The sequence below is a fragment of the Pogona vitticeps genome, chromosome 1, assembly GCF_051106095.1.
Source record: "Pogona vitticeps strain Pit_001003342236 chromosome 1, PviZW2.1, whole genome shotgun sequence".
Classification (NCBI taxonomy): Eukaryota; Metazoa; Chordata; class Lepidosauria; order Squamata; family Agamidae; genus Pogona; species Pogona vitticeps.
In genome coordinates this window covers 216770298-216793943 of record NC_135783.1, presented here as the reverse complement: position 1 = coordinate 216793943, position 23646 = coordinate 216770298, and the positions used below count along the sequence as shown (strand labels likewise).

The 23646-nt window shown below is 40.9% G+C and overlaps 1 protein-coding gene across 4 annotated transcripts in view; it reads left to right on the top strand.

Moving 5' to 3' along the window:
• Positions 1-23646, top strand: part of KIF5C (kinesin family member 5C) — a 91818-nt gene that overhangs the window by 37439 nt on the left and 30733 nt on the right. For all 4 annotated transcript variants that reach the window (XM_020785676.3, XM_020785678.3, XM_078376750.1 and 1 more), the window contains exons 5-11: positions 4810-4858; positions 7338-7393; positions 8284-8371; positions 10683-10807; positions 11118-11222; positions 12918-13066; positions 18678-18826. In XM_020785676.3, coding sequence (XP_020641335.1) covers positions 4810-4858; positions 7338-7393; positions 8284-8371; positions 10683-10807; positions 11118-11222; positions 12918-13066; positions 18678-18826 — 721 coding nt within the window. The remainder of the gene's footprint in view (positions 1-4809; positions 4859-7337; positions 7394-8283; positions 8372-10682; positions 10808-11117; positions 11223-12917; positions 13067-18677; positions 18827-23646) is intronic.

Genomic DNA, 23646 nt, shown 5'->3' with positions numbered 1-23646 from the left:
TTCTGTTCAGTGTTTATCCATGTGTGAGGCACCTGCTGCACATGGCCATGGCAGTGTAATGGGGTGCCAGTCATTCATGGTACAGTGGTGCCTCGACTTACGAACTTAATCCGTTCCAGAACATGGTCATAACTCAAAATGGTCATAAGTCGAAGCACCATTTCCCATAGGAATACACTGAAACACAATTAATCCATTCCAGCTTGGGGGGGGGAATCTCACACACACACACACACACACACACACACACACACACACACACACACACACACACACACACACACACACACACACACACACACACAACCATTGCAAGACCCATCGAAAATGTGATTAATCCGTTCTGGCTAAAGGAAAAAAAATCCAAAAAGCAAACAAACCCTGCAAGACCCATCGGAAATGGGGGGAAAAACCCCAAAAGCAAACAAACCCTGCAAGACCCATCGGAAATGGGGGGAAAAACCCCAAAAGCAAACAGACCTTGCAAGACCCATCAGAAATGCAAAAAGAAGAAGAAAAAGAAAACAAAAAAGCAAACAAACTCTGCAAGACCCATCAGAAATGGAAATAAAAACCCAAAAAGCAAACAAACCCTGCAAGACCCATCGGCAATGGGGGGAAAAAACCTAAAAAAGCAAACAAACCCTGCAAGACCCATCAGAAATGGGGGGAAGCAAACAAACCCTGCAAGACCCATCGGAAATGCCAAACAAACCCCAAAAAACAAAGACTGCAAGACCCATCACAGCACAGAAATATAACCCCCTCAGCCCAAAATCACGCTGCAAACCCCACACAGAACAGGCAGTTTTTTAAAAAGCAGAAAGTAGCACCTTACCTTATCAGGCAGTCTGAAGCCTCCTTCAAATGCACACTCTCTCACCGCTGGGGTGAAAGAGCTACAAAGAAGCAGCCTCTTCGCTGAACAATGGTTAGCAGTTTGATTCACCCCGCCTTTTTCCCTTCCTTTTTTTCTGTCGTAACTGGAATCTCCAGCCGCAAGTCGAAGCAAAATTTTGTGGCAGGAGCTGGTCATAAGTTGAATTGGTCATAAGTCAGGACATTCGTAAGTTGGGGCACCCCTACTTTGTCAGATTGCCATGGCCGCATCTGCAGTTAGAGGTCTTCACAGATATATTTGGAACAGGATACTGTCCATAGAGGATTGGGTTCATTTTGTGAGTACAGTAGTCCTTAATGAATCAGTGTAAGTAGCTGACTTAGACATTGGGTCTCATTTGAAATTTTGAAGTTCAATTTGGACATAGATCTTCCTTTCTGTTATTGTTCTTGGATATCCATCACACATACAATATTTTCCCTAGTTTCTTACAAGTAGTAAGAAAAAAAGAGAAAAAATTAGTATCAGCCTGTTCAACTTCTCTTAATATTTTTCCTAAGCAACTCAGCATAATAACAATTTATTTTCTTTCATACTGCTGTGACATCAAATGCATTTGAATGGCATTGAATTACAGTGGTGCCCCGCTAGACGATTACCTCGCAAAAAGGTTTATTCGCTAGACGATGAGTTTTTTCAACCGCTATAGCGCTTTGCAAAATGGTGTTTCCTATGGCCGATTTTTGCAAAACGATGATGATTTTTCCCCATTGAAACTCATTAAATGGATTTCAGTGCATTCCAATGGGGAACCGCATTTCGCAAGATGATGTTTTTGCAAAACAGTGATTTTCGCGGAACGAATTAACATCGTCTTGCGGGGCACCACTGTATTTTTCAAAATCCTCTACATGTCAGCGTAACATGAAGTTACAACTAGTATAAATGTGCCAAGCATTCTACCTGGCAACAAGGAATTGTGCAATTCAATTGCTTAGTTGTTCATGCATCCCTGGCACCATTGACTGTGCAATGCAGTAGCAGAAGTGCTTCGTGGCTAGCACTTCCACCTCTACAGTCTGCACCTCTGATTGCGTGCATGTAGTTACATGGTAGGGTTTTGCCCGTTGTTTAAGCTGAACATGTAAGAAAACTCTCACCTGAAACACAATGGTCCTGGCACTGAAGTACAGTCTTCTACTGAATAGCCATATGTGCTTTCCTCAATAAACTATACAGTCATTACTGAAACAGATACACTTAACCATGGGTAGAGGAGATTGTGTTGGCTCCATTGCTCTTTTTCTGTTTTCTTTGCTGTCCTACATGTGGAGAGTGAAGTAAGCTTGTGTGGGGCTGTCCACAAGAATTGGAACCCCAAAAAGTCAGCATCTCAACTCACACAGATAGCATCTAAAGACAGTGTAGGTTCTCCTTTTCAATCTTCTCGTTTTTCACATGCAGGACAGCAACAAAACCAGAAAAAGAAAAAGGACAAGGCTAGAGAACTTCTCTTTACCCGTGGTTACTGCACCTTCTTTAATAGTCACTGAATGCACCTCTTACCTCTTGCCTTGAGCAGGCATTCAGGAAAGGATTAATTTGGAAGGGAGAGCAGGGAGAGTGCTATTCCCTGTCCTGTCCCCGACACTTGTCTCCACCTGCAGGGGAGATAGTGGAGCCTCTCTGGGTGATTGAGATCCCTGATTTTTCAGCATCTCCAGATGCACAGGGAGACTCCCCATGTAGCGGGTGTGTGTGTGTGTGTGTGTGTGTGTGTGATGGGCAGGAATAGAATTCTCTGCCTGCTCACACTTTCGAGCTAACTCTCTTCTGAATGGCTAAATAAGGCTTGGGATGAAGCTTGTTCATGCATGGTAATTAAAAAAATGGAGATAAATTCTTAATTAAGAAAAATAAAAAAAATAAAAGAGAGTCTGCTCAGGGACATGCTGAATGAAACTGCCCAGTGTCACTTCCCACCAAAGAGGTAACCTACTTCCCTGTTAGAGATAAACATAATGGTGCTTTTGTATGCTTATCACAGCTATGTAATAAGTTCCAGATTGCATTTATATTTGTTGTGGAAGGATATGTGCTCTCAGCCTTCCCCAGACTCAGTTAGGAATATTTGATCCATAGCTTTGTTATGAGCGCAAACAAAGTTTTCTCGGACACACTTGAGACATGTAGCACTTTCTTCTTCTTCTGTAATAACTTCAGTGACTTCAGTAAAAATCCCTATTGATTTCAGATTCTGTGGAGAGAGTGCTCTCCATTTCAAACCGTAGGACTGATGTAATAAAGAAAATAGACTGTGTTAATATCCATTATATTGGCAAAATGCTGTCCATCTGTTGGTTGGTGAAAATTTCGTTGTATGGTATACTGTGTATATACTTTAGCTGTCTTAATTTCAACAATATGTCACCTGTTTGGCCCGGGGGGACAGTGCAGTAGCAAAAATATGTGAATGAAGCTCAGGCAAAGAGATGCTTCCTCACCAGAGGTAAGATGGAACACCTGGACATTTAAAATGGAGTTAGCCTGGGATCACTCACTATAAAGCTTGTGGATATTGACAGATGTGAAAGTTTTAAATATGCATATAGTGAGAGTTAAACTGCATACCACACTAAATGAAATAAATATATATATAAAGACTTCAAGTACATGTGATAAACATGTGGCCCTCCAGAATGCACAGGATAAGTGGTTTATGCAGGGAGCATTAAATGGTCATTATCTGTGGGCTGAAACCGGACATCCCTCCCTAATGACTAGAAGGGCTCATTCCATTTGCAGAGAGAACTGTGATGCCACAGAGCAGTGGTCAGGGAACATAGGTAAATTACCCCAAATGGGGTAAAAATGAAAATCCTGGGGGGAATGAGGACATGATCCTAACCCCCTTCCCTCCTCCTCTGCCCGGAGGAGGGGTCCCTGGCTGCCCAATCGCCCCCTTCCCGCCCCCTTCTCCGGCCGAGTGCAACTGAGCCATGGTGGATGGCGGCCGTCGACGGACCCTGGCTGACGGTATACAGCAGCCGAGGAGGCAGCGGGGTCGGCCATGGCGGAGAGCAAGTCCGGGGCGAGTGGCTGGAGCACCCCAGCCAGGAGGAGCCTCTCCCTCCAGTGCCTGGAGAGATGGATCGCGGTGGAGGGGGGAGGGTGCGGCCATGACGGTGGCTCAGGCCAGGCTCAGCCTCCTGGTGCTGGGACGCCGGCCCATCCCCAGAGGAGCCCATCGGGTGGCGGCGGCGGCACTCGCCTGGCCACGCGGCTTCCTTTGGCGGCACCTCCGCGCTGGCTGGCCGGGCCTGGAGGAGCCTCTTCCTCTCCGGGCAGCAGCTGTCACGGTGCTTCGTTGGCGAGGCCCGCAGCCGCTGGAGACAGTGCCGGAGCGGGAGGCGGAGGTGGATGCCCCTGGAGGGCGAGCCACCTGCTACTTTTCAACAGCTGCCCACCAGTGGAGAAAGGGAGCTGCCCCCACGGGCCAAGGACTGAGTGCGGCCCTGCTAGGCAGCAGTGGAGGTGGCGGCAATGGCACTCGACTGGCTGCGTGTGATCGAGATCCTTCCTTTCAAATCAAGGGGGTAATGTCGGCGTATATAAATTTTTTAGGGGGTAAAAGGTATAAAAGTTCCCTGACCCCTGCCACAGAGGGTTTATTTTGGAGGAAGGAGGCCATGTGGCAATTTTTGACAATTCACTCTTCCCCTGCAGCCCCAGAAACCCCTATATATATATGTATTTTAAAGCATTCCCTAATGTTACAAATAAAATTGGAAGGAGAAAAGCCTTTGGCAGAATCCTGTCCCTGTCCGTTTGTTCTGTAGAAGCAGAACCAGGGTAAGCCTGCTTACAGCTCCCTGTGTTCACAGTAGATTTGAGCAAGACTTCCATTTGGTATTTTTGCCACCTTTTCCCAACCTGTACATAATACTGGTGTGCTTTGATTTATTTAGGTCTCCTACTTCGAGATTTACTTGGACAAAATTAGGGACTTGTTGGATGGTAAGTAAAACAAGTCTTAAAAATAGACCAAACTACAGCTGGGCTCTTAACAGCCATGATGAATTCTTTTCATTACCTTAATGCAGTGTCATACGTTTTTTCAGAGAAACTGTTATAGGTCAGGAACTGTAAATACTTGGATTTTTATCTGCTTTGAGTCATATCTCTGCATTGCAGGCATTTTGACCTGATGTGATCTTCTTGTCCCCACTTTCTTATCTCATCATGTATATACCATAGCCCTTGCCATTTGCTTGCAAATTAAATCTTAGAATGTAGCTGTGGTTCTCCAGTTTATGCCCTAAGGCATTTTTGGACTTTGGTTTCCAAAAGCTCCAGCTAGCAAAGCCAGTGGTGAAGAGTCCTTGGAGCTGTATTGCATCTATGGACCTACAGATTGGGAAACATGGAGTTCTTGGACCACATCAACCATTTACAGTAAAATCATGTTACAGGTCTTAAGAATTAAAGTCATCTTTGTGTGGTTTTGTACTCTTCGAGATACACAGAAGCTGTAAAAAGCAAGCAAGCAAGCAAGCAAGCAAGCAAACAAACCCCAACAACCCACAAGTGGGACTGATACATGAAGGATAAAGATATCTCTATGAACTATCTTCTGTGCTCTGAATATCTTGTACTTGCACCCAAATCTGCTCCCTAACCATCATTTCTTGGATTTCCAAGTGTTGCGTTAGGTCATGAATACCCTAACTATATGCTAGTTGCTGGCATGTTTCAGACTGTAGCTGATGATGATTGTGAATGCTTAAAGCATCTGCACTTAGCAGGAAGTTGCAAAAACAGCTGTTCCGAAAAGCAACTGAAATAATAGGGTTAGTTACATTTAAAGCAGGGGTGAGGAACATTGAGCCCTGCACTTGAGTCTGGGTCTCTGGGGTTCCACTGTTGATTACACCCCGCTCTATGTGACACCAGTTTTTGTGTGAGTTTGTTCCATTCAAAAATGTTGAAATGGCTCTCCTGGCAGCTAAGAGCTTGAAGCTAACACTGATAGTATTCTTAGTTCCATCCTTTTGCCTTTGCATCCACCCATTCTTTCTTCCAAGAATGCCTGTGAAACTTAGTTCCGTTCTTGACCTTGAAAAGTCACGCTTCATTTAAAATGCATTCCTCGTTAAGGCCTAGCTAGATGGTACATTAAGAACTGTTGGTTTAGTACTGCACATCCAATTTATATCAGTGGTGCATCGCATAACGAGCGCACCGTTTAACGACGAATTCGCATAGTGATCTATTTTTTTAGATCGCTAATGCGACCGCATTGTGATGGTTAGATAGGGTAAAAATCGCATTGCGATGATCGGTAAGCGTTTCGCTTACCGATCTTCGCATTGCGATGTTCCTAGAACAGCTGATCGGCGGTTCCAAAATGGCTGCTGGACGCCCAAAATGGCCGCCGCAAGTGTTTTCGCGCCCTGCCCTTGCTTACCGAGGGCGTGAAAATGGCGGCACTGTGGAGGAATTTCGCTCAACGGTGAGTTTGGGCCCCATAGGAACGCATTAAACCAAGTTTAATGCGTTCCTATGGGTTTTTTTGATCCGTTTAGCAATGGTTCCTCATAGCGACGATTAATCCGGAACGGATTAACGTCGCTATGCGGGGCACCACCGTACTCCTTCCTTCCCTCTTCTTCTCCTGTTGCAGACCCAGATTCAGACAAGATAATAAAATAATATTCAGATAAGATAATATTCCTTAAAATATAGTTTGTCTGACTTGCAAACTGGAAAAGATGGTTTGATCATTTTTTTGCAAACCATGAATCTCTCCATACTTCTCAGTTTTGGCAGACTATAGTTTAACCAGAAAATCGTCTATAATGCTAGACATGAAACAAGAGGAGGGGTTCCTGGTCTGGGAATGTGAAACCTGAATTGAAGCAGCATTTCCAGCGACAGCCCATCACACTGTTTATTGCCACGGTAGTCCCAAGCTTCCTGGCAAAGCAAGTCGACTGATACAGTGTCATTCAGAGCTGCCCGGGTTCCTTCACCCTTGCCCTGTTCTATATTAAACTCTGTGACCTATGTCTAATAAAGCTGTGACAATTTTTCACCTGCTTCAGCTTATTCTTGCTTCTGAATGCAACCCTGCTTTTTTGCTGCAGGCAAATTTATTCTGTACTGCAGCTTCCAGTTCTTACGATATCTCTCTTTCACAAGAAAGGCAGAGTAGAGTATGAATGTCAGAGGACAGCATTCTGGAGTTTAGCTGGAGCTCTTCTTGTTTTGCCTTTAAACAAAACTACTAATTGATAAACACTCACTATATTCTTTGATACGTGACATGTGAGTGCCCATTGTGTAACATGAAGGCTTGATTTCTTACGTGGCTGGATCTATTTGAACCACCATACATTCAGATGATTCTCGCCACTCAGCAATTTTGTGTATTTATCTTTGTTAAAATAATTATTTGTTAAAATTTATTTATTATTATTTATTTTCTAAAAACAAGTTTCGAAGACAAATCTTGCAGTACATGAAGACAAGAACAGAGTTCCATATGTCAAGGTAAAAGCATTTCCTCACGTGCAGAAAACTGTTTTCAGTCATTTCATTCTAATGATAACTAGATTATAACTGCTTTGGCCAATGTCCTATTCGGAGCAAAAGGTGCTCATTGTAAGTGCACCCCCTACGCCACTTCAGCAGGCCCCGATCATTCACTTGGTGAGATGAATGGTCACATGGCAGATCTTGCAAATAGCATAAGACTCGGTACACACATGGCTGCCTGAAAATTCAGAAGGAGCACTTCTGCAGTTGCCTTGCTCCCTGAATAGGATACTGGCCATTTATTTTTAAAAATATGCTATTATTTTTCTGCAAATGCAGGCCAGAGCAAATGGCAACAGCAGTAGCAACAGCAGCAGAAAAACTACAGAAAACAACATTCTAAATTCTCTGTGTTAAATATATGAAAAGGCACCAAAAAGGCACCGTTATTGGCCTATTGGAGTGCAGAGTTAATGACCTCTCTCTCTCCAGTGGCTGAGACTCAAGAGAGTTGCACATAGTTATTTCTGAAGTTTCCAGATTACTCACGGCTCAGAGCAGAAGCACTAAGAAACATGGCATGGAAGTCTCTTTTTCAGTGAAACTGGAGATTAAACTTTGGTAGTATACCAGCTTTTAAAAAAAGTCATTTAAAACATATTTATGTTACTTAGTGTTGGTTTTACATCCTTCTGGGATTATCTGTTGAATGTCAGAGCAGATGTTGTAGAAGGTGTGCCTCAGTTATCTGGTATATTGTTCTATGTACTTGTATGCAACATAAGGTTAGAAATGCAGTGTTGGCTGTGTTGACGTAATCACCATGACTAGATGGTGTTTTGTTCTGTTTTCTTGCCTTTTATAAACACTCTTTATCTGACGGAAGTTGCAATTAACATTTCTAGGGCTGTACAGAGAGGTTTGTTTCTAGTCCTGAAGAAGTTATGGATGTCATTGATGAAGGAAAAACAAACCGCCATGTAGCTGTTACAAGTAAGCATTAATGTGCTTCCAGTCTATAATTAGAGCCTTACAGAACAACTGCAAATATCATCATGCTAAAATTATGGGTAATGTTTGCAACACTGCCTGTTATGGTACAGAAAAGGTACAATTGCCTCATTTACTTGATTACTCTTCTCATTGTGACTCAGAGTTTTATGCTACTGTTCATTTAGCATATTTGTAAGAGAGACTGTGGTTTGTGTGATTTGAAAGGAATTTTCAAAATTATGATCCCCAATTTTTAAAAAAAGAACTGGTTTTGGTATTAAATTTATAATATAATGACTGAATTTCTTCCTCTGTAATGATCAGAGATAGTGAGTTGTTTTTTTGTTTTTGCTTTTGAAGACTTACATTAGATTATATCTTACTGTTTCACTACCAAGTGTGTTAGCATTAATCTGGGTTAGGTGTTGTTAAGCTTCATGTGGTTGTTCATTTTGTGAATTGCAAGGCTAGCGGCATTGGGTAGAAGTGATGACAAACAGCAGGTTGCCTAGAGAATTCAGAACTGGGGAGGAAACATTAATGGTCATATGTTATCCTTATGAAAGGTTCCATATTCTGGTTGCTGCACAGCTTTATTCATTCGCTAGTGAGGAACAGTACTGTGAAGGAATCATGTAAAATTTCAAGGGGGGAAAGTCTATTAAAGCATATGTGACTTTCCATCCTACTATAATAGTGTGCTGTTTTTAGCTTTTGTACTGATCACTTTTAATACTGTAAGCTGCCTTGAATCCTTCTCAGGATAAAGTATTAAAGTGTTTTAAATAAAAAATAAATAAAGAAATATAAAGTTAATACCTTTTTTTAAAAGTTGACTTAAAATTTTTTAAGCCTGCCCTCATGGATTTTGTTGTACGTTTCCATTGACTTAAAATACGTGGTGCCTCACAAGACGACGACCTCGCAAAACGACGAATCCACATGATGACTAGGTTTTGTGACCGCCATTGTGCTTCGCAAAACAGTGCTTCCTATGGGGGAATTTCGCTATACGATGTTTCGGTTCCTGGCACAGTGAGGCAAGCCCAGGATTTCCCCTTTGCCTCCTTACACGTGCGGGACAGCGCACGCCGGTTCCCCTCCACCCATTTTGTTTCCCTACCTGCCCACAGCAAGCAAGTTTAGGATTTCTTGGCTGCTTGGTTTTCCTCCTGACTCGTCACCCGAGCGGGAATCGCGTGCCGGATCCCCCACTCCTCTTGGCTTCCCTCCCCTCCCACACCAAGCGGCGCTTACTGGAGGTGTGTCTGGGGAGCGGGGGGGTTGCGAGCGGTTTCAGGGGCGACAGGGGCTACTTGGGAAGCTCAGGAGCTCCCTTTCAGCATTGAGCAGGGGTTTCCCGGCCTGGGGCTCGGGAGGGGGAGGTTCCCTTGTTCCTAGTCGGGCCGTGTCTAGCAACTCCCTTTGTTTTTGCCAGCCACGTGGGCACTCAGGAGCTCCCTTCCAGCGCCGAACAAGGGTTCCCCTGCCTGGGGGACAAGAGGGGGAGGTCGCCTTTGTTTTGCCGGCCACGTAGGTACTCAGGGGCTCCCTATCACCACGGCGCAGGAGCCCCCCAGACAGAGTTGAGAGGGGAGGTCCCTTGGGCATTAACTGGAGCCACGTGGGCATGGAGGAGCTCCCTTCCAACACAGGGCTTGCGGTGGCAGCCAGCCATTGTTCAGTTTAATTCAACAGCTGATCGGCGGCTCCACTAAATGTCTTCCCTAGGGTGTTTTCGGCACTGCTTTGGAAGACAGCGATTTTAAATGGCTTCCCTATGGGCGATCTTTGTACGACGACAACTATTTTCCTCATTGGAACACATTAAATGGGTTTCAGTGCATTCTAATGGGGAAACGCTTTTCGCAAGATGATGATTTTGCTAAACAGCGATTTCAATGGAACGCATTATCATCGTCCTGCGGGGCAGCACTGTATATGTAATTCTTTTACCTTCAATGCCTGTATTTCAAGCCAGGTTTGTAGTTGTGTAGAACAATTGAATAGTTATGTTTTGGTTTGACAAACAATTATCCCTACTGTGGAAAGCCCTTTGTTCTGTTCAAGCTCTCTTTACAAATATCACTTACTTGGCAGTTCTGATCAGATCATACTGTTTATCTTAGTTGCTTTAAAATATACATATGCTTGGGCTGTTAAATATTTGATTTCTCTTTTGCTAGCTTTGATATTGATAGGAATAATGACAAAATTTAACATGACACTTTTTGTCAGCTCTTAGGAAATGCATTATATAAGATTTTTGTTTAGAATATAACAAAATTAAGATCCTAATTTTCTTTTCTAGACATGAACGAACACAGTTCTAGAAGTCACAGTATCTTCTTAATTAATATCAAACAAGAGAATGTTGAAACTGAAAAAAAACTGAGTGGCAAACTGTATCTTGTGGATTTAGCTGGGAGTGAAAAGGTAACGCCTGTGACTGCTGTACATCAAATTACTGATTTTTTTAGTAGTGTGTTGGTAGTTTTTAAGATTGCATACCTTTGTATATAAAGAAATGCATGTTAAATTTGCAACACCTTTATTGAAGAGCTTAGTTTTCAGTTTGAAGGATTATGGTGTATCACATCTGTGCTGTATTTGGAGACATATTTAAAGTTTGTGGGTCGTCTCTTAAGTGCAGCTTTTTTACCTGTAACTTTCCCTCACATTTTGTAATTCCTAGTGTAGTTTGACCAATATCATTTTTAAATTTGTTATTTTATTTTGCTGGCAGGTCAGCAAAACTGGGGCAGAAGGCTCTGTGCTTGATGAAGCAAAAAATATTAATAAATCGTTGTCTGCTTTGGGCAATGTGATCTCAGCACTGGCAGAAGGAACTGTAAGTAATTTCATCCCTTTTAACTGACTGCTTAAGTAGTAATCATTCCGTAGACTTATTTTTCCATCCCTAGTTCTCTACAGTACGTCATTGTGGATGTGCTTGTGTTTCAGGTTTAAATGAGAAAGAAACATAATGCTCCTGTCAATCAATGCTGTTAATTGCTATGCATTTTTATGTTTGCAAATGAAGGGCCTTTCCCTATTGGACAACATATGAATTTAATAAACAAGCATTATTCTCTTTATGTATTCTATCTCATGTACAAGTGATGGAATCGTATAGATAACTATTTGTGCTACATATCGCTTTTATTTAGAGATGGGGGTATTTGTGTATGAATATCCCGTCATAGGTAGAGATAACGAAGGAGAAAAAACATGGAGGAAGAGATTATTTTGTGGTTTATATTCCTTTAGTGGCTTATGGGAAGAGAGCCTCTCAAACATGAATCGTCTGTGTTAAGGGAAGACACACAGATGTTTCAATTTCTACCCTGTTTCCCTCTTCCGTATAGTCTCTACTTTATCCCATTGTGTGTAAAATCACCCGAGACATTTATTATTATATTTTAAGTGAATAGCATTGTGTAAGCTTCTATGAGCGGCTGGCTAATCAGAACATTGGGAGGGAGTGGGAATTTTGAATTGGTAAAGGGGCCTTAATTGGTTGGAAGAAGAGGACTCTTTCCCTTCAGTTGTTCTGGGGAAATCTGTACTGTCTTTCAACCACTGGCAGTGGAACAACAGTGTCCATGTCCGTGTGTGCAAGAGAGAGAGAGTACAGAAGAGAGTGAAAGGTGATGGAGACCCCTTTGGCCCTGCACTCATTGGGGTGCCCTTGTATTCTCATTCTTACTTCCCAACCCTAGGCACATAAAGTATATAAGGTGGAGCTGGCAGCAGTAGCTTCCAGAGTGCAGGTTTCTGATGGGAAGGGGCAGAAATAGGCAATGCAAGAGGACAAAGGGAAGGGGAAATGGCTAGGGCTGCTCTGAGATGAGTTGGTTACAATACCAAAGGCATATGGGGGACGGTGAGATAAAACATTATTCTCCAACCTTATGCCCTTAATGTGTTGGAAGACAGCTCACAGCATCCTCTGCTATATGATCATTTACAATGGGGGGCTGAGAATTTTGAGGGGTAATAGCCTTATGCATGCAGACAGCATCAGGCTGGCGACAGCCAAATGTAAGAATCCAGTTTTACAAAATGTAGCTGCAGACTGAAATTTATTGTTCATGACTAGTGTTGTTAGGCAGCCCTGTCTTTTTTTTTTTTTTTGAGTTTTTGTTTTCTGTGTAATAAAATTGAGACCTACTGTAGGTTGGAAATTTAATTGTTGGTCCTACACAGAGTAAACCCATTGAATTCATGGGACTTTGGTAAGTTAGCACTTTTGTAAGAACCATTTTTTCCTGTGAAGTCCACTCTAGTTGAAATTAACAGATGCAGTCTGAGTTCTGTCCTAATCTTACAATAGATATTTCTGATGTACAGATTGGTGGCTGGAACTTCTGTCTTGCTTCTTTCTCTTTGCCAGCATATAAAAAGATATACTCAGCCTAAGCTTCAGTAGTTTTCAGCTTCAGTTTTAAATGATGATAAATTCAATGCATTGCCTTAGTGGTGTAAAAATAATTTGACATATTTTGGTTTATTGGGATTTCCTTGGTTTGTCTCTCTTAATCAGAAAACACATGTTCCATATCGAGACAGCAAAATGACCCGAATTCTTCAGGACTCATTAGGCGGGAATTGTAGGACCACCATTGTCATCTGCTGCTCCCCATCCATCTTCAACGAAGCGGAAACCAAGTCTACACTAATGTTTGGACAAAGGTGTGTAAGGGTGTTTTTTTGCTCAGAATAGATTGTTCCAGAGTTTGGGAAGTTACTTGTTTGGAAATAAAGTAATTATAATTATAGTTCTAAGACCCTGCTATGTTGTTATTATGACCCATCAAGTTATTGTTACAGTTTTTTAAAAAAATACTTTCTGATACTTCAAAAGTAACTGAAATTACCGTATTTTTCGCTCCATAAGATGCACCTGTCCATAAGACGCACCAAATTTTTAGGAGAAGAAAACAGGAAAAAATAATCTGTTTTCTTCGCTCCATAAGACGCACAGACTTTCCACCACCCTGTTTTGTGGGGGAAAAGTGTGTCTTATAGTGCGAAAAATACGGTAATTATCAGAAAAGGAAGCAGTTAGAAGAAACTTATTAGTCTACATAGTTATTTCCAAGCTCTTAATTATTTCTTTGTTAAATGTCATAAATACTGACTTTTAGTCAAATAGAATTGCTGATGCAAAATAGGAGTTAAAAACTTGAGCTAGAATCCTGTTCATTTATTCAATTGCAAAAAGGCAATTGCATACACACTTCTCAACTTCCAGCAGGATCTCTTTCCAGGTGAATTTGTGAGCACTGATTGTGACATTCATTGTACTAGCAATGAATGAGGGAAAATACACTGCATGATCACCCTTATGCATGTGTGAATAGGATTTTGGCTGTAGAGCTTATGAATACAAACTACAGCCACTTGTTATTCTATGAAGCTACAATGTGTTAATAATATCTAAGCTTTATTTTCTAAAAGGCAAGACCAGTTAAGACTGCAGTTTTATGCTCCCATCTCTGAATAAGGCGGTTAAACTGAACAAGGTTTTCTGAACAAATAAAGGCATTTGTGAAAGCATTTTTTGAGCATTGTCTGGGCTGCTCCTTGCCCAACCACTTGTGTGACTCGGGGATGACTGGGTCCATGAGGGGTAGTCAGGAAAGCGGCTCCCATTGCTTCTGCAGTTGCCCTTGTGCAAAAGTACAAGCCCATGGAGTTCTAGTCAGTAGGAATTACTTCTGAGTTATCGTGCATAGGATTGTGCTATATATCTTTTAAGTAATTTATGTTATGTGCTGTCAAGTTGGAAACGACTTACAGTGACCCTAATAGGGCTTTCAAGGTAAGTGAGATATTTAAGGAGTGATTTTACCAGTTTCACTCCCCCAGGCAGTTTCCATGGTGGAGCAGGGATTTGAACCCAGGCCTCCTGAGTCCTAGTCTGTCACTCTGTCCACTTCACCACACTGGGTAACTCTTAAATAATCTGCTGGCATTAAAATATGCACTGCATTCCTCCATACGAGTGTATTGAGAAACACAAAGGGAAGAGGATGGCAAGGAAATGGTTACATATGGTGTAGGGAGAGTGCGAGGAAGAAATGAGGCTGGTCAAATTAAGTTTGGATAAGTAAAGATTGCGGGACATGGTGGCACTGTGGGCTAAACCGCAGAAGCCTGTGCTTCAGGGTCAGAAGACCAGCAGTCATAAGATCGAATCCACGCGGTGGAGTGAGCACCCGTCGCTTGTCCCAGCCTAGCAGTTAGAAAGCATGCAAATGCGAGTACCTTCGGTGGGAAGGTAACAGCGTTCCGTTTCTAAGTCGCATTGGCCAAGTGACCACGGAAGATTGTCTTCGGACAAAAATGCTGGCTCTCCTGCTTGGAAACGGGGATGAGCACCGCCCCCTAGAATCGAATACGACTGGACACAAATTGTCAAGGGGAACCTTTACCTTTAAGTAAAGATTGCCAGGGTTGGCTCTCAGAATATTTGCTATCATCCAACAGGGACACTGGCAAAGCAAGAATGGAATTGCACATACAGCAAAAGAATGTGCTTTGAGATTAGTTTTATGCATCAGTGCTTTGCTGGCTTAAAACCTGGTGTTGCTGTATTGATTTTCTAGGGACTGTGTTGGTCTGAATATACACTTCCACAAATAAGGTGTGAATCAGATATGTGAATATATATTAACTGCATCCCTCATTTTGCCTTAATCATTAAAAAAGTGTTTTGGAGCTGACTGAATCAGCACAGTGTGGCATGACCTCTTCTAATGAGGGCTTTGATCGATGTTGCATAAACAATGAATTCTGAGATGAGATGGAGTGAGCAAATGAGTCTATCATGGATGCTAGTCATAAAATTGGAAGCAATTGACCAGTTTCTTTTCAAGAGAAAAAAGAAACACAATTTGTTTATTATACAAAGGTTCTCACTTTTTTCTAGCCTCAACAATTTATTTGTCTTTTAAAATATCCATCTCAGCTATTGTTGTTTTTCTGAAAGAAAACCTTTACATTTGCTGGTGTTACAGTTGCATATATGTCTGTCTATACATAAACATAACGGTGTTCCGTGTCTAGTCATGCTGGTCACGTGACCATGGAAAACTGTCTTTTGACAAACACTGGCTCTATGGCTTGGAGACAGGGATGAGCACTGCGCCCTAGAGTTGGACACGACTTGACTAAATGTCAAGGGGAACCTTTACCTATACATAAACATCTGAGCTCTGGTAGGGATGGGAAGAATTTGGTTTTGTATTTTGAAGCAATCCTGTGCAAAATGCAAACCAAGACACAGTTGATACTTGCATTTCCCTAGTCCCCTCCAATTTTTTTAAAAAATACATCAGTGAAAGGTGTACACAAAAAATCATAATGTTAGTAAAAAGCATATGTATGAATATATTAGGGAATATTACTTGCAAACCACTTGCATTAGGCAAAAATTGAACAAAATGCATATACGTGTACAGTACATGAGGCCATTGCAGGAGATCATCTGGAGATTTGGAGTACGCTGTCATCAATATGCTGATGACACACAACTCTGTCTCCTTTTCGTCAGCAGCAGTGGAAGCTGTTTGGATTCTGGAGCAGTGCTTAACCTCAATTATGGACTGGATGAGGGCTAAGAGATTGACGTTGAATAAGGACAAGACGGTGATCATGTTGATGGGAGGGGAGTCTGTCTGGCTGGAAGATATTTTACCTGATCTGGATGGCAACACACTCCCTCTGAAGGATTTAGGGGTGCTTCTGGATCTCACACTCTCCATGGAGAAGCTAATAGCAGCAGTGGCCAGCTCTGCCTTTTTCTGTCTCTGGCAGATTGCACAGTTTCAGCCCTTCCTGCACGGAAAATCTCTGACCACACTGGTAGTCTCTAGGATTGATTACTGCAATACTCTCTATGTGGGGCTAACTTTGAAGGCAGTACCAGAGCTACAGCAGGTGCAAAATGCAGCAGCCAGGAGCATGGAGATACGACCATGTCTCTCCAATTCTGGCACATCTGAATTGGTTTCCTGTTTGCTTCTGTGCCAAATACAAAGTGCTAGTATTAAATTATAAAGCCTTAACAATTTGTGGTCTCAGGACCTGTTGGAGTAGATTTCTCTAAGATCATCTACCTGGGCTACCTGGTCTTTCCAGGCTTAACGGTTACAGTTAGTCATTCTAAGAGAGGCCCAGAAATCTACCACAAGGAACCGGGCCTTTTTGGTGGTGGCTACAACATTGTGAACACATTGCCTGTGGATATACCCCAGACTCCCTCTCTCTTGACCTTCAGGAAACTTATAAAATCTGAGCATTTAAGGAGGCCTTCAGCAACATCCTCTCCTTATGGTTTTTTATATATATTTTAATTGTATTTTAATTGTTACATATCTTTATTGTATTTTAAATGCTGTAAGCTGCCCAGAGACCTTTGGGTAGTGTGGGCGGCATATAAATTAAATAAATAAATTAATAAATAAATAAATTTGTATTAGGTTGCCATTGTCTTTGATAGAGCCTCATGGCGCAGTGGTTAAATCGCTGTACTGCAGCTAAAACTGTGCTCACGACCTGGGGTTCAAATCCCAGGTAGCCAGCTCAAGGTTGACTCAGCCTTCTATCCTTCCAAGGTTGGTAAAATGAGTACTCAGCTCGCTGGGGGGGCAATGTGTAGCCTGCATAATTAAATTGTAAACCGCCCAGAGAGTGCTTGAAGCTCTATGGGGCGGTATATAAGCAGCATGCTTTGCTTTGCTTTGAGGGTTTCTTTCTTTTTTCCTATCATTTTTATGATTTAGTTGTTTTCTATACATGGGTGGTTCATATGTTTATTTGTTTTTAGGCACCCGGAATAGTAGGTTGCCACTAGATGGCAGGATATAAATGCAATCAGTCAATCAGGGAGAAATGCACATTTTTATGGGTTTTTAAAATTGATTATAGCAAATTGAAATGAACCAAATTTATGTGCATATAGGTTGTTAGATCACATGAACTCTGGTGGTGAATTGCTGCTATTGAACGAAGTACCAGTTGCATTCCCAGTTACACAACAGGCACAAACTAATTTCATTAATCAGTGGCAATTTTTGCTATGAATACAATTTCACTTACGCGCATGTTAATTACCATGTTTCAGATTCTGGTGAAACCATTTAAAACATGACTTTTAAGATAAAGAGTAGTTTCCAGTCCCTTTGATTCTCCATATAAAAATGTGTTGAGGATTGGACAAAAATTAAGATGAGAGTTTTAAGATTAATGTCAGTAAGAATAAAGAAGATTTTTTAAAACATTAAGGTGGTACATGACTCCGGTGAAATTGAACACAATAAATTCAGACTATTCTAAGGCCTGTTGGAAATGTGATGAAGAAATTATCGTGGTAGGAGTGTAAATGGATTCAGAAATTTTGGAAATTGATTTTTAAGTAAATATGTGATATATTTGGAAAATATATTGAATTTAACTCTAAAATTTCTTTGCTGTCAATTTTTGATAAGATAGAACTTGATCATTGCTCAAAGGAATTGATTTCTAATTTTATGACGTGCTAGAATATTAATAGCTAGATACTGGAAAGACAAACATGATATTAAATTAGAACATTGGTATAATGAAGTATGGGACATTGTGTTAAATGACAAATTGACTACTGAACTTAAGAGGAAACGTTTAAATATTTTATGGTATTTGGGGTAATTTATTGAATTTGTATTAGTGAAGGGAAAGGGGAAAGCCTCTAAGCAACAATCAATACAATCTTGGAATAGAGGTTCATAATAAAAGAATTGCTTCAAAGTGTCCCATGGGTATCGGGGTGCATTATGTTTTAGATTGTTAGTAAGTATTTTGTATTGTTATATTTGTTTTGGAAAAATAATATATTTTAAAAAAAGAAATGTGTTTTTCTTCATCGCTAAGGCTGGTTTATTTATTCTAAGGCTGGTTTATTTATTCCCTGTAAATGAATATACTGGAATTTCTTATCCTTGAAAACTTTGAAAAGATCATTAGAAACACAATTATAATGTGGACACTGTCTTAGCTGGTATTTGAATCCTTGCATATTAAACAGGGTTTAATGATTAAGGCTGTGAGTACTCAGTTAGTGCATTAATATTTTCTCATGTTGCATCTGATTTATAATGGTGTTTCAAGAGATGTGAGATGTTTAAGGAGTGGTTTTGTCAGTGCTCTCCCACTTCAGTAAATTTCCAAGCTGAATAGGGATTAGAACTTGGGTCTCCTGATCATAATCTCTACTGCTTTGTCCACAACACAATACAGTACTCTTTTTTTGTCTGTATAGAGCCAAGACCATTAAGAATACGGTCTCTGTGAATCTTGAGCTGACTGCTGAAGAATGGAAGAAAAAATACGAGAAGGAGAAGGAAAAAAACAAGACACTAAAGAATGTTATACAGCATCTGGAGATGGAACTGAACAGATGGAGAAATGGTGAGAAATGGCAATTTGTGGTTGATTGCTAGACCACTGTTGACGTCTTCAGTTAAAATGGAAGTTAGCCAAATAGTTGCTGCCTCACCCCAAATACAGTAAATCATAATGCATATCACTGATTAGGCAAGATGCTATTATAGTGGTAAATCACTTTGTTCCATTTGTCTACAGAGATCTATGAATACTGCTCATCCTTATATAGAGGGCATTACATCAAAGAACCTTTCAGAGGCAACACTGCTGTCTTGACGTCAAGAATGAGCCTCAGGCCCGTACATTTCACCTTTCATATGGTGTCTTTGGTGCAGAGATCTTGATTTAATTTACAACCAGAATTCCCAATTACATCCTAAAGATGAAAAGCTGATTTAATGTGGTTTGTTGTTGTTGTTGTTATGTGCCACCAACTCACTTCTGATTTACAACGCCCCTAGTTGGGTTCTTGATATGTATGAGATGTTCATGGAATGGTTTGCCATTGGCACCTCCAGGTGAGTTTCCGTGGCCAAGCAGGGATTTGAATCTAGGTCTCTAGTCCAACATTCTGTCCTTTGTGCCACACTGGGGGCTCGATAACTACAGTGTTAACACGAGCATAATATTCTACTTAATTTTAATCCATATTAAATCAAATTTTTTCTGTTTTGCACATAACAGAAAATTCTGGTTTAAAACAAGCTGGATTCTCTGCACTAAAACTGGCACAAGGGGAGAAGCACACAGTCCCAGTGTTGCTCCTGGTTTCGTATGCCATGGCTTCTGAAGCCAGAAAGGTGACATCGTGAATTAAGTTGAGCAAATTTAATTCCCGCTTGATACCAGGTTCTGAATTGGCAAGACGTAATTGCAGTCCTCTAATAAATGGAAGCCATGGTTTGAAATACTGTATGCTGCAATCTGTTTTTCTGTCAGCGTTGGCTTAGTAAGTTGTTTAAATTGAGAGTTCATACTTAATGCTGGTGTTTTAACTCCAGAAGATGTTGCAGTGTAAGGACAGAAATGAAACTTGAGTGCTGAGAAAACAGGAAACAAAGATGTGATTTCTTTGTTGTACATTAGGAATCTTGGGCCGTGGTTGTTATTTCTGAAATACCCTGAGTACAAGCCATGGTTTGGTCTAATTCTTAGTCTTTACCTGTTTGAAAGTGGTCCCATCTGATACTGCCTGTAATGACTGCAGAGGGGGACCAAAAAAGCCAAGGTCTGTAGGTTATGTATTCTTGAAAGCTTTCACGGCCGGGATCCGATGGTTATTGTAGGTTTTTCAGACTGTTTGGCAGTGTTCTTAAGGTTTTTCTTCCTAATGTTTCACCAGTCTCTGTGGCCCGAGGACAGGAATCAGAACTCTGTGTTCTGGTGCAGTTTGTGGGATAGTTGAGTACAGTATTTATAGCTGTGGGATCAGCTTTTTGTCCTTTTTAGGAGATTGGGTGATTATGGTGATCAGAGTGTTTTTTGTTGTGGGTGTATTGTTGTGATAAGGGGGAGAGATGATTTGTCACTGTGATTGATGGGTGTTGTTAGCTGATCTTTTGTGTGCAGTGATCATCGGTCCTTGTGGCTGGGTAGAGTTTGTTGATCTTTTGCAGGCTGTATTTTTCAGTGCTGGGAGCCAGGCTTTGTTGAGATGCTGGCCACAGAGAAGAAAAACCTTAAGAACACAGCCAAACAGCCTGAAAAACCTACAACAGTCATCTGTAAGATATGTTTGTTAATTGTGCAAATCAATAGAAAATATAGTATGCTAAGTTTAGGCTGTGGTAATGGCAAAGCTTTTGTAACACCTTTCTCCACTCACTGTACTTCTGAGTTGTACTTTCCCACACAATTTTTTTTAAAGAACATGGCACCTTTTTCAGAAATAGGTATTGGATCTAAGGACTGTAACCCTGTTCAGGTGTTCATCCTGATTAAGCTAGGCTATGTATATGAGAAGAGCATCCTCTGCTCCAAGATTCAGACTGTGCCAAACTGAACAGGATGTTTTGAAGAGTTCAGCACTCATACGCCTCGATGTGAGTAGGCCTCCCTTGTAGGATCAGGGAGTCACTATCTCCAGTCATGCTAGTCTACTCATACATTTAAAAAATGCTTGGAAGCTCCCATTCAGATCTTGCTCTTCGGATTGGGAAGTTCTGAGCTAACGCTGGTGGTGGTGACAGTAGTACTGTACACTTGGATGTATGTGGTGGTGTCTGAGTGTACAGCCTCAGAACCTATCCATCTGTGTAATCTGTGTTTTTGAGGCTTGGTGGGTGAACAGGGCTTAGGGAAATAAGGACTTCTGTTCCTATCATATCTTGACTCCTAAATTTTAGGGTTTTAGTGGATCTCTGTGACAATTTGCAGCATAGTCTGAAAACAAACCCACAGTGTACTTCTGCCTAGTTAGGGAACATGTATACTTGAATGATGGGATTGACACAGAGAAGCCTATATATTCCCATTGTAATCGTATTTTTGGTCTGGACCAATGCTCTAGTGTAGATGCTGAAAGGTGTCGGCTGAAGCAATGTTGACACTCAGTAATGAAAAGGTTCCCGGTTTCTGGGTGGTGTGTCTGATGTGCCAAGTCACAAGATATGGAGGTCACAATAGCCTGACCTAAAAAACATTTTGTATGGTTTTTAATATTGTGAATGTTATATTTTGTTTTCTCTGAACTTATCAGTAAAACTATTACTATAGAATGGTGAAGGAAAGTACAGGACAAAAATCATATAATTAAAAAAATTAATTGCATAAATTAACAATGTTGATCTAATCAAGATGTGTGGACATGATGAGTGGCTGCTTCACTGGCTAGTGAGGTGTTTTCTTTTTAATTTCTAGGACTGTGCTCTGACTTGGGGTATTCCTGGTTAACTGATACTTTGTAGGGAAACATGATATCTTAAGAGTTTTTATATCTGTGTTTTTGTGTAAATGAACTGAGTCTTATTTCAGACACCATATCTGCTGGTGATGCTTGGCCATTCATTTTGTTGCTTTCATGATAGAAGCCATGAGAACCAGCTAAGACTTAATATAATTTGGAGAGGGCTGTGTAGCTGCCCGTCTTGAGACATGAAAGCACGTACAGACTATTAAGCTGTGGATACGAAGAGTAACATGAGGAGGTTAATTACTGCTTGGGATGGAAAGACAAATAAGGTCATTTGCTGAGCAGGAATAATTTCCAACTTCATTTCTAATTGGAAAGGGTTTTTCCTATTGCAGATTGTGGCCAAGAATTTTAGTTTTAATGATGACTTTTAGTAGGAGTTGGGGAAGAGGATTTTTTAAATAGGTATACACAGAAATTATTGAAAATGCATTTCATAACAGATAATTAAGAGTTGCTTAAAATCAAGGTGGATAAAAAGCAATGATTTTTTAAAAATCAAATTGATGTAAATCACAATTTAAATCAAAATTTGATTTTTTTAAAATTTAAATTGTGATTTAAATCAAATCCATTCTGCTTAAAATAGATAATTAAGACAAGTGATGCGTCACTTGAGCTTTGTTGTGGCCATAAAGGTTATTTACATTCATTACTTTAACAAACACTAAGTGCTTACATACGATTGTTAAAATGAATATTGGTGATTTAGCAGTAGCCTTCAAATTTTGGATTTTAGGAGCCAGAGAGCTCTTCTTGTTAGTTCTGTTGTCTTGATAGTGATTATCACACATCAGTCTTCATTCAGTATGCTTGATACTTCAGCTGTAATGCTGAAACAAGTTATTGTTCTTTTCTAATTATCTTCTCCACCCCACCCCTTCCAATAATCTGTCTAGTAATGTGGTTTTGCTTGTCCCCTCTAGAGACTTGGATCACAGTCATACTGGGAGTTTTTCTTTATTAGCACAATGAAATTTCCCCAATGACACTTCGTTTGATGAAGGGTATTTGTATAGTGCTTGCCATGTACAATCAGATAATCTTGTGTGATGAAGACTTGCCTTGCTGAACAGCACTTTCAAGTATGTCCTTTTACATCTGTGAAGGACAAAACACTTTAAAAGAAATAATTTGTTGCTGGAAAAGGCCATCTAGGGAAGGGAAGGTCTATTCCAAGCTGAGTATTGGAATATTTTTGATTAGTCGAGTATCTCAGTTTAGAATTCTATGATAACTGCAAGCATAGAATAGTGAAGTTGGAAGGGGCCTATAAGACCATCAGATCCAACCCCCTGCTCGATGCAGGAATACAAATGAAAGGATATCTGTTAGGTGGTTGTCTTTGTTTCTCTTGAATGCCTCCAGTGTTGAAGCACTCACCACATCTTGAGGTTATTGGTTCCACTTCCGTCCTGCCCTTCCTCTGTATGACAGCCTTTCAAGTATTTGAAAAGTGTTATCAGATCACCCCTCAGTCTTCTTTTCTCAAGACTAGACATGCTCAATTCTTCCAGTCTTTCCTCATAGGGCTTGGTTTCCAGCATTCTGATCATCCTTGTTGCCCTCCTCTGAACTTGTTCCAATTTGTTGGCATCCTTCTTGAAGTGTGGTGTCCAGAATTGGACACAATACTCAAAGTGAGGCCTAATCAGTGCTGAATAGAGGAGAACTAGCATCTTGCAAGATTTGGAAACTATACTTCTGTTAATGCAGCCTAAAATAGCATTTGCCTTTTTTGTAGCCATATCACACTGTTGGCTCATATTCAGTTTGCGATCTACAGCAGTTCCATGATCCTTCTTGCTTGTAGTATTGCTGAGCCAGGCATCCCCCATCTTGTAATTGTGCATTTGGGAAGGATGTTGTTGTGTATGAAATACTAGTAGGAAAGTATCCGTGAAATCAACACAAAGACATTTTTAATTGGGAA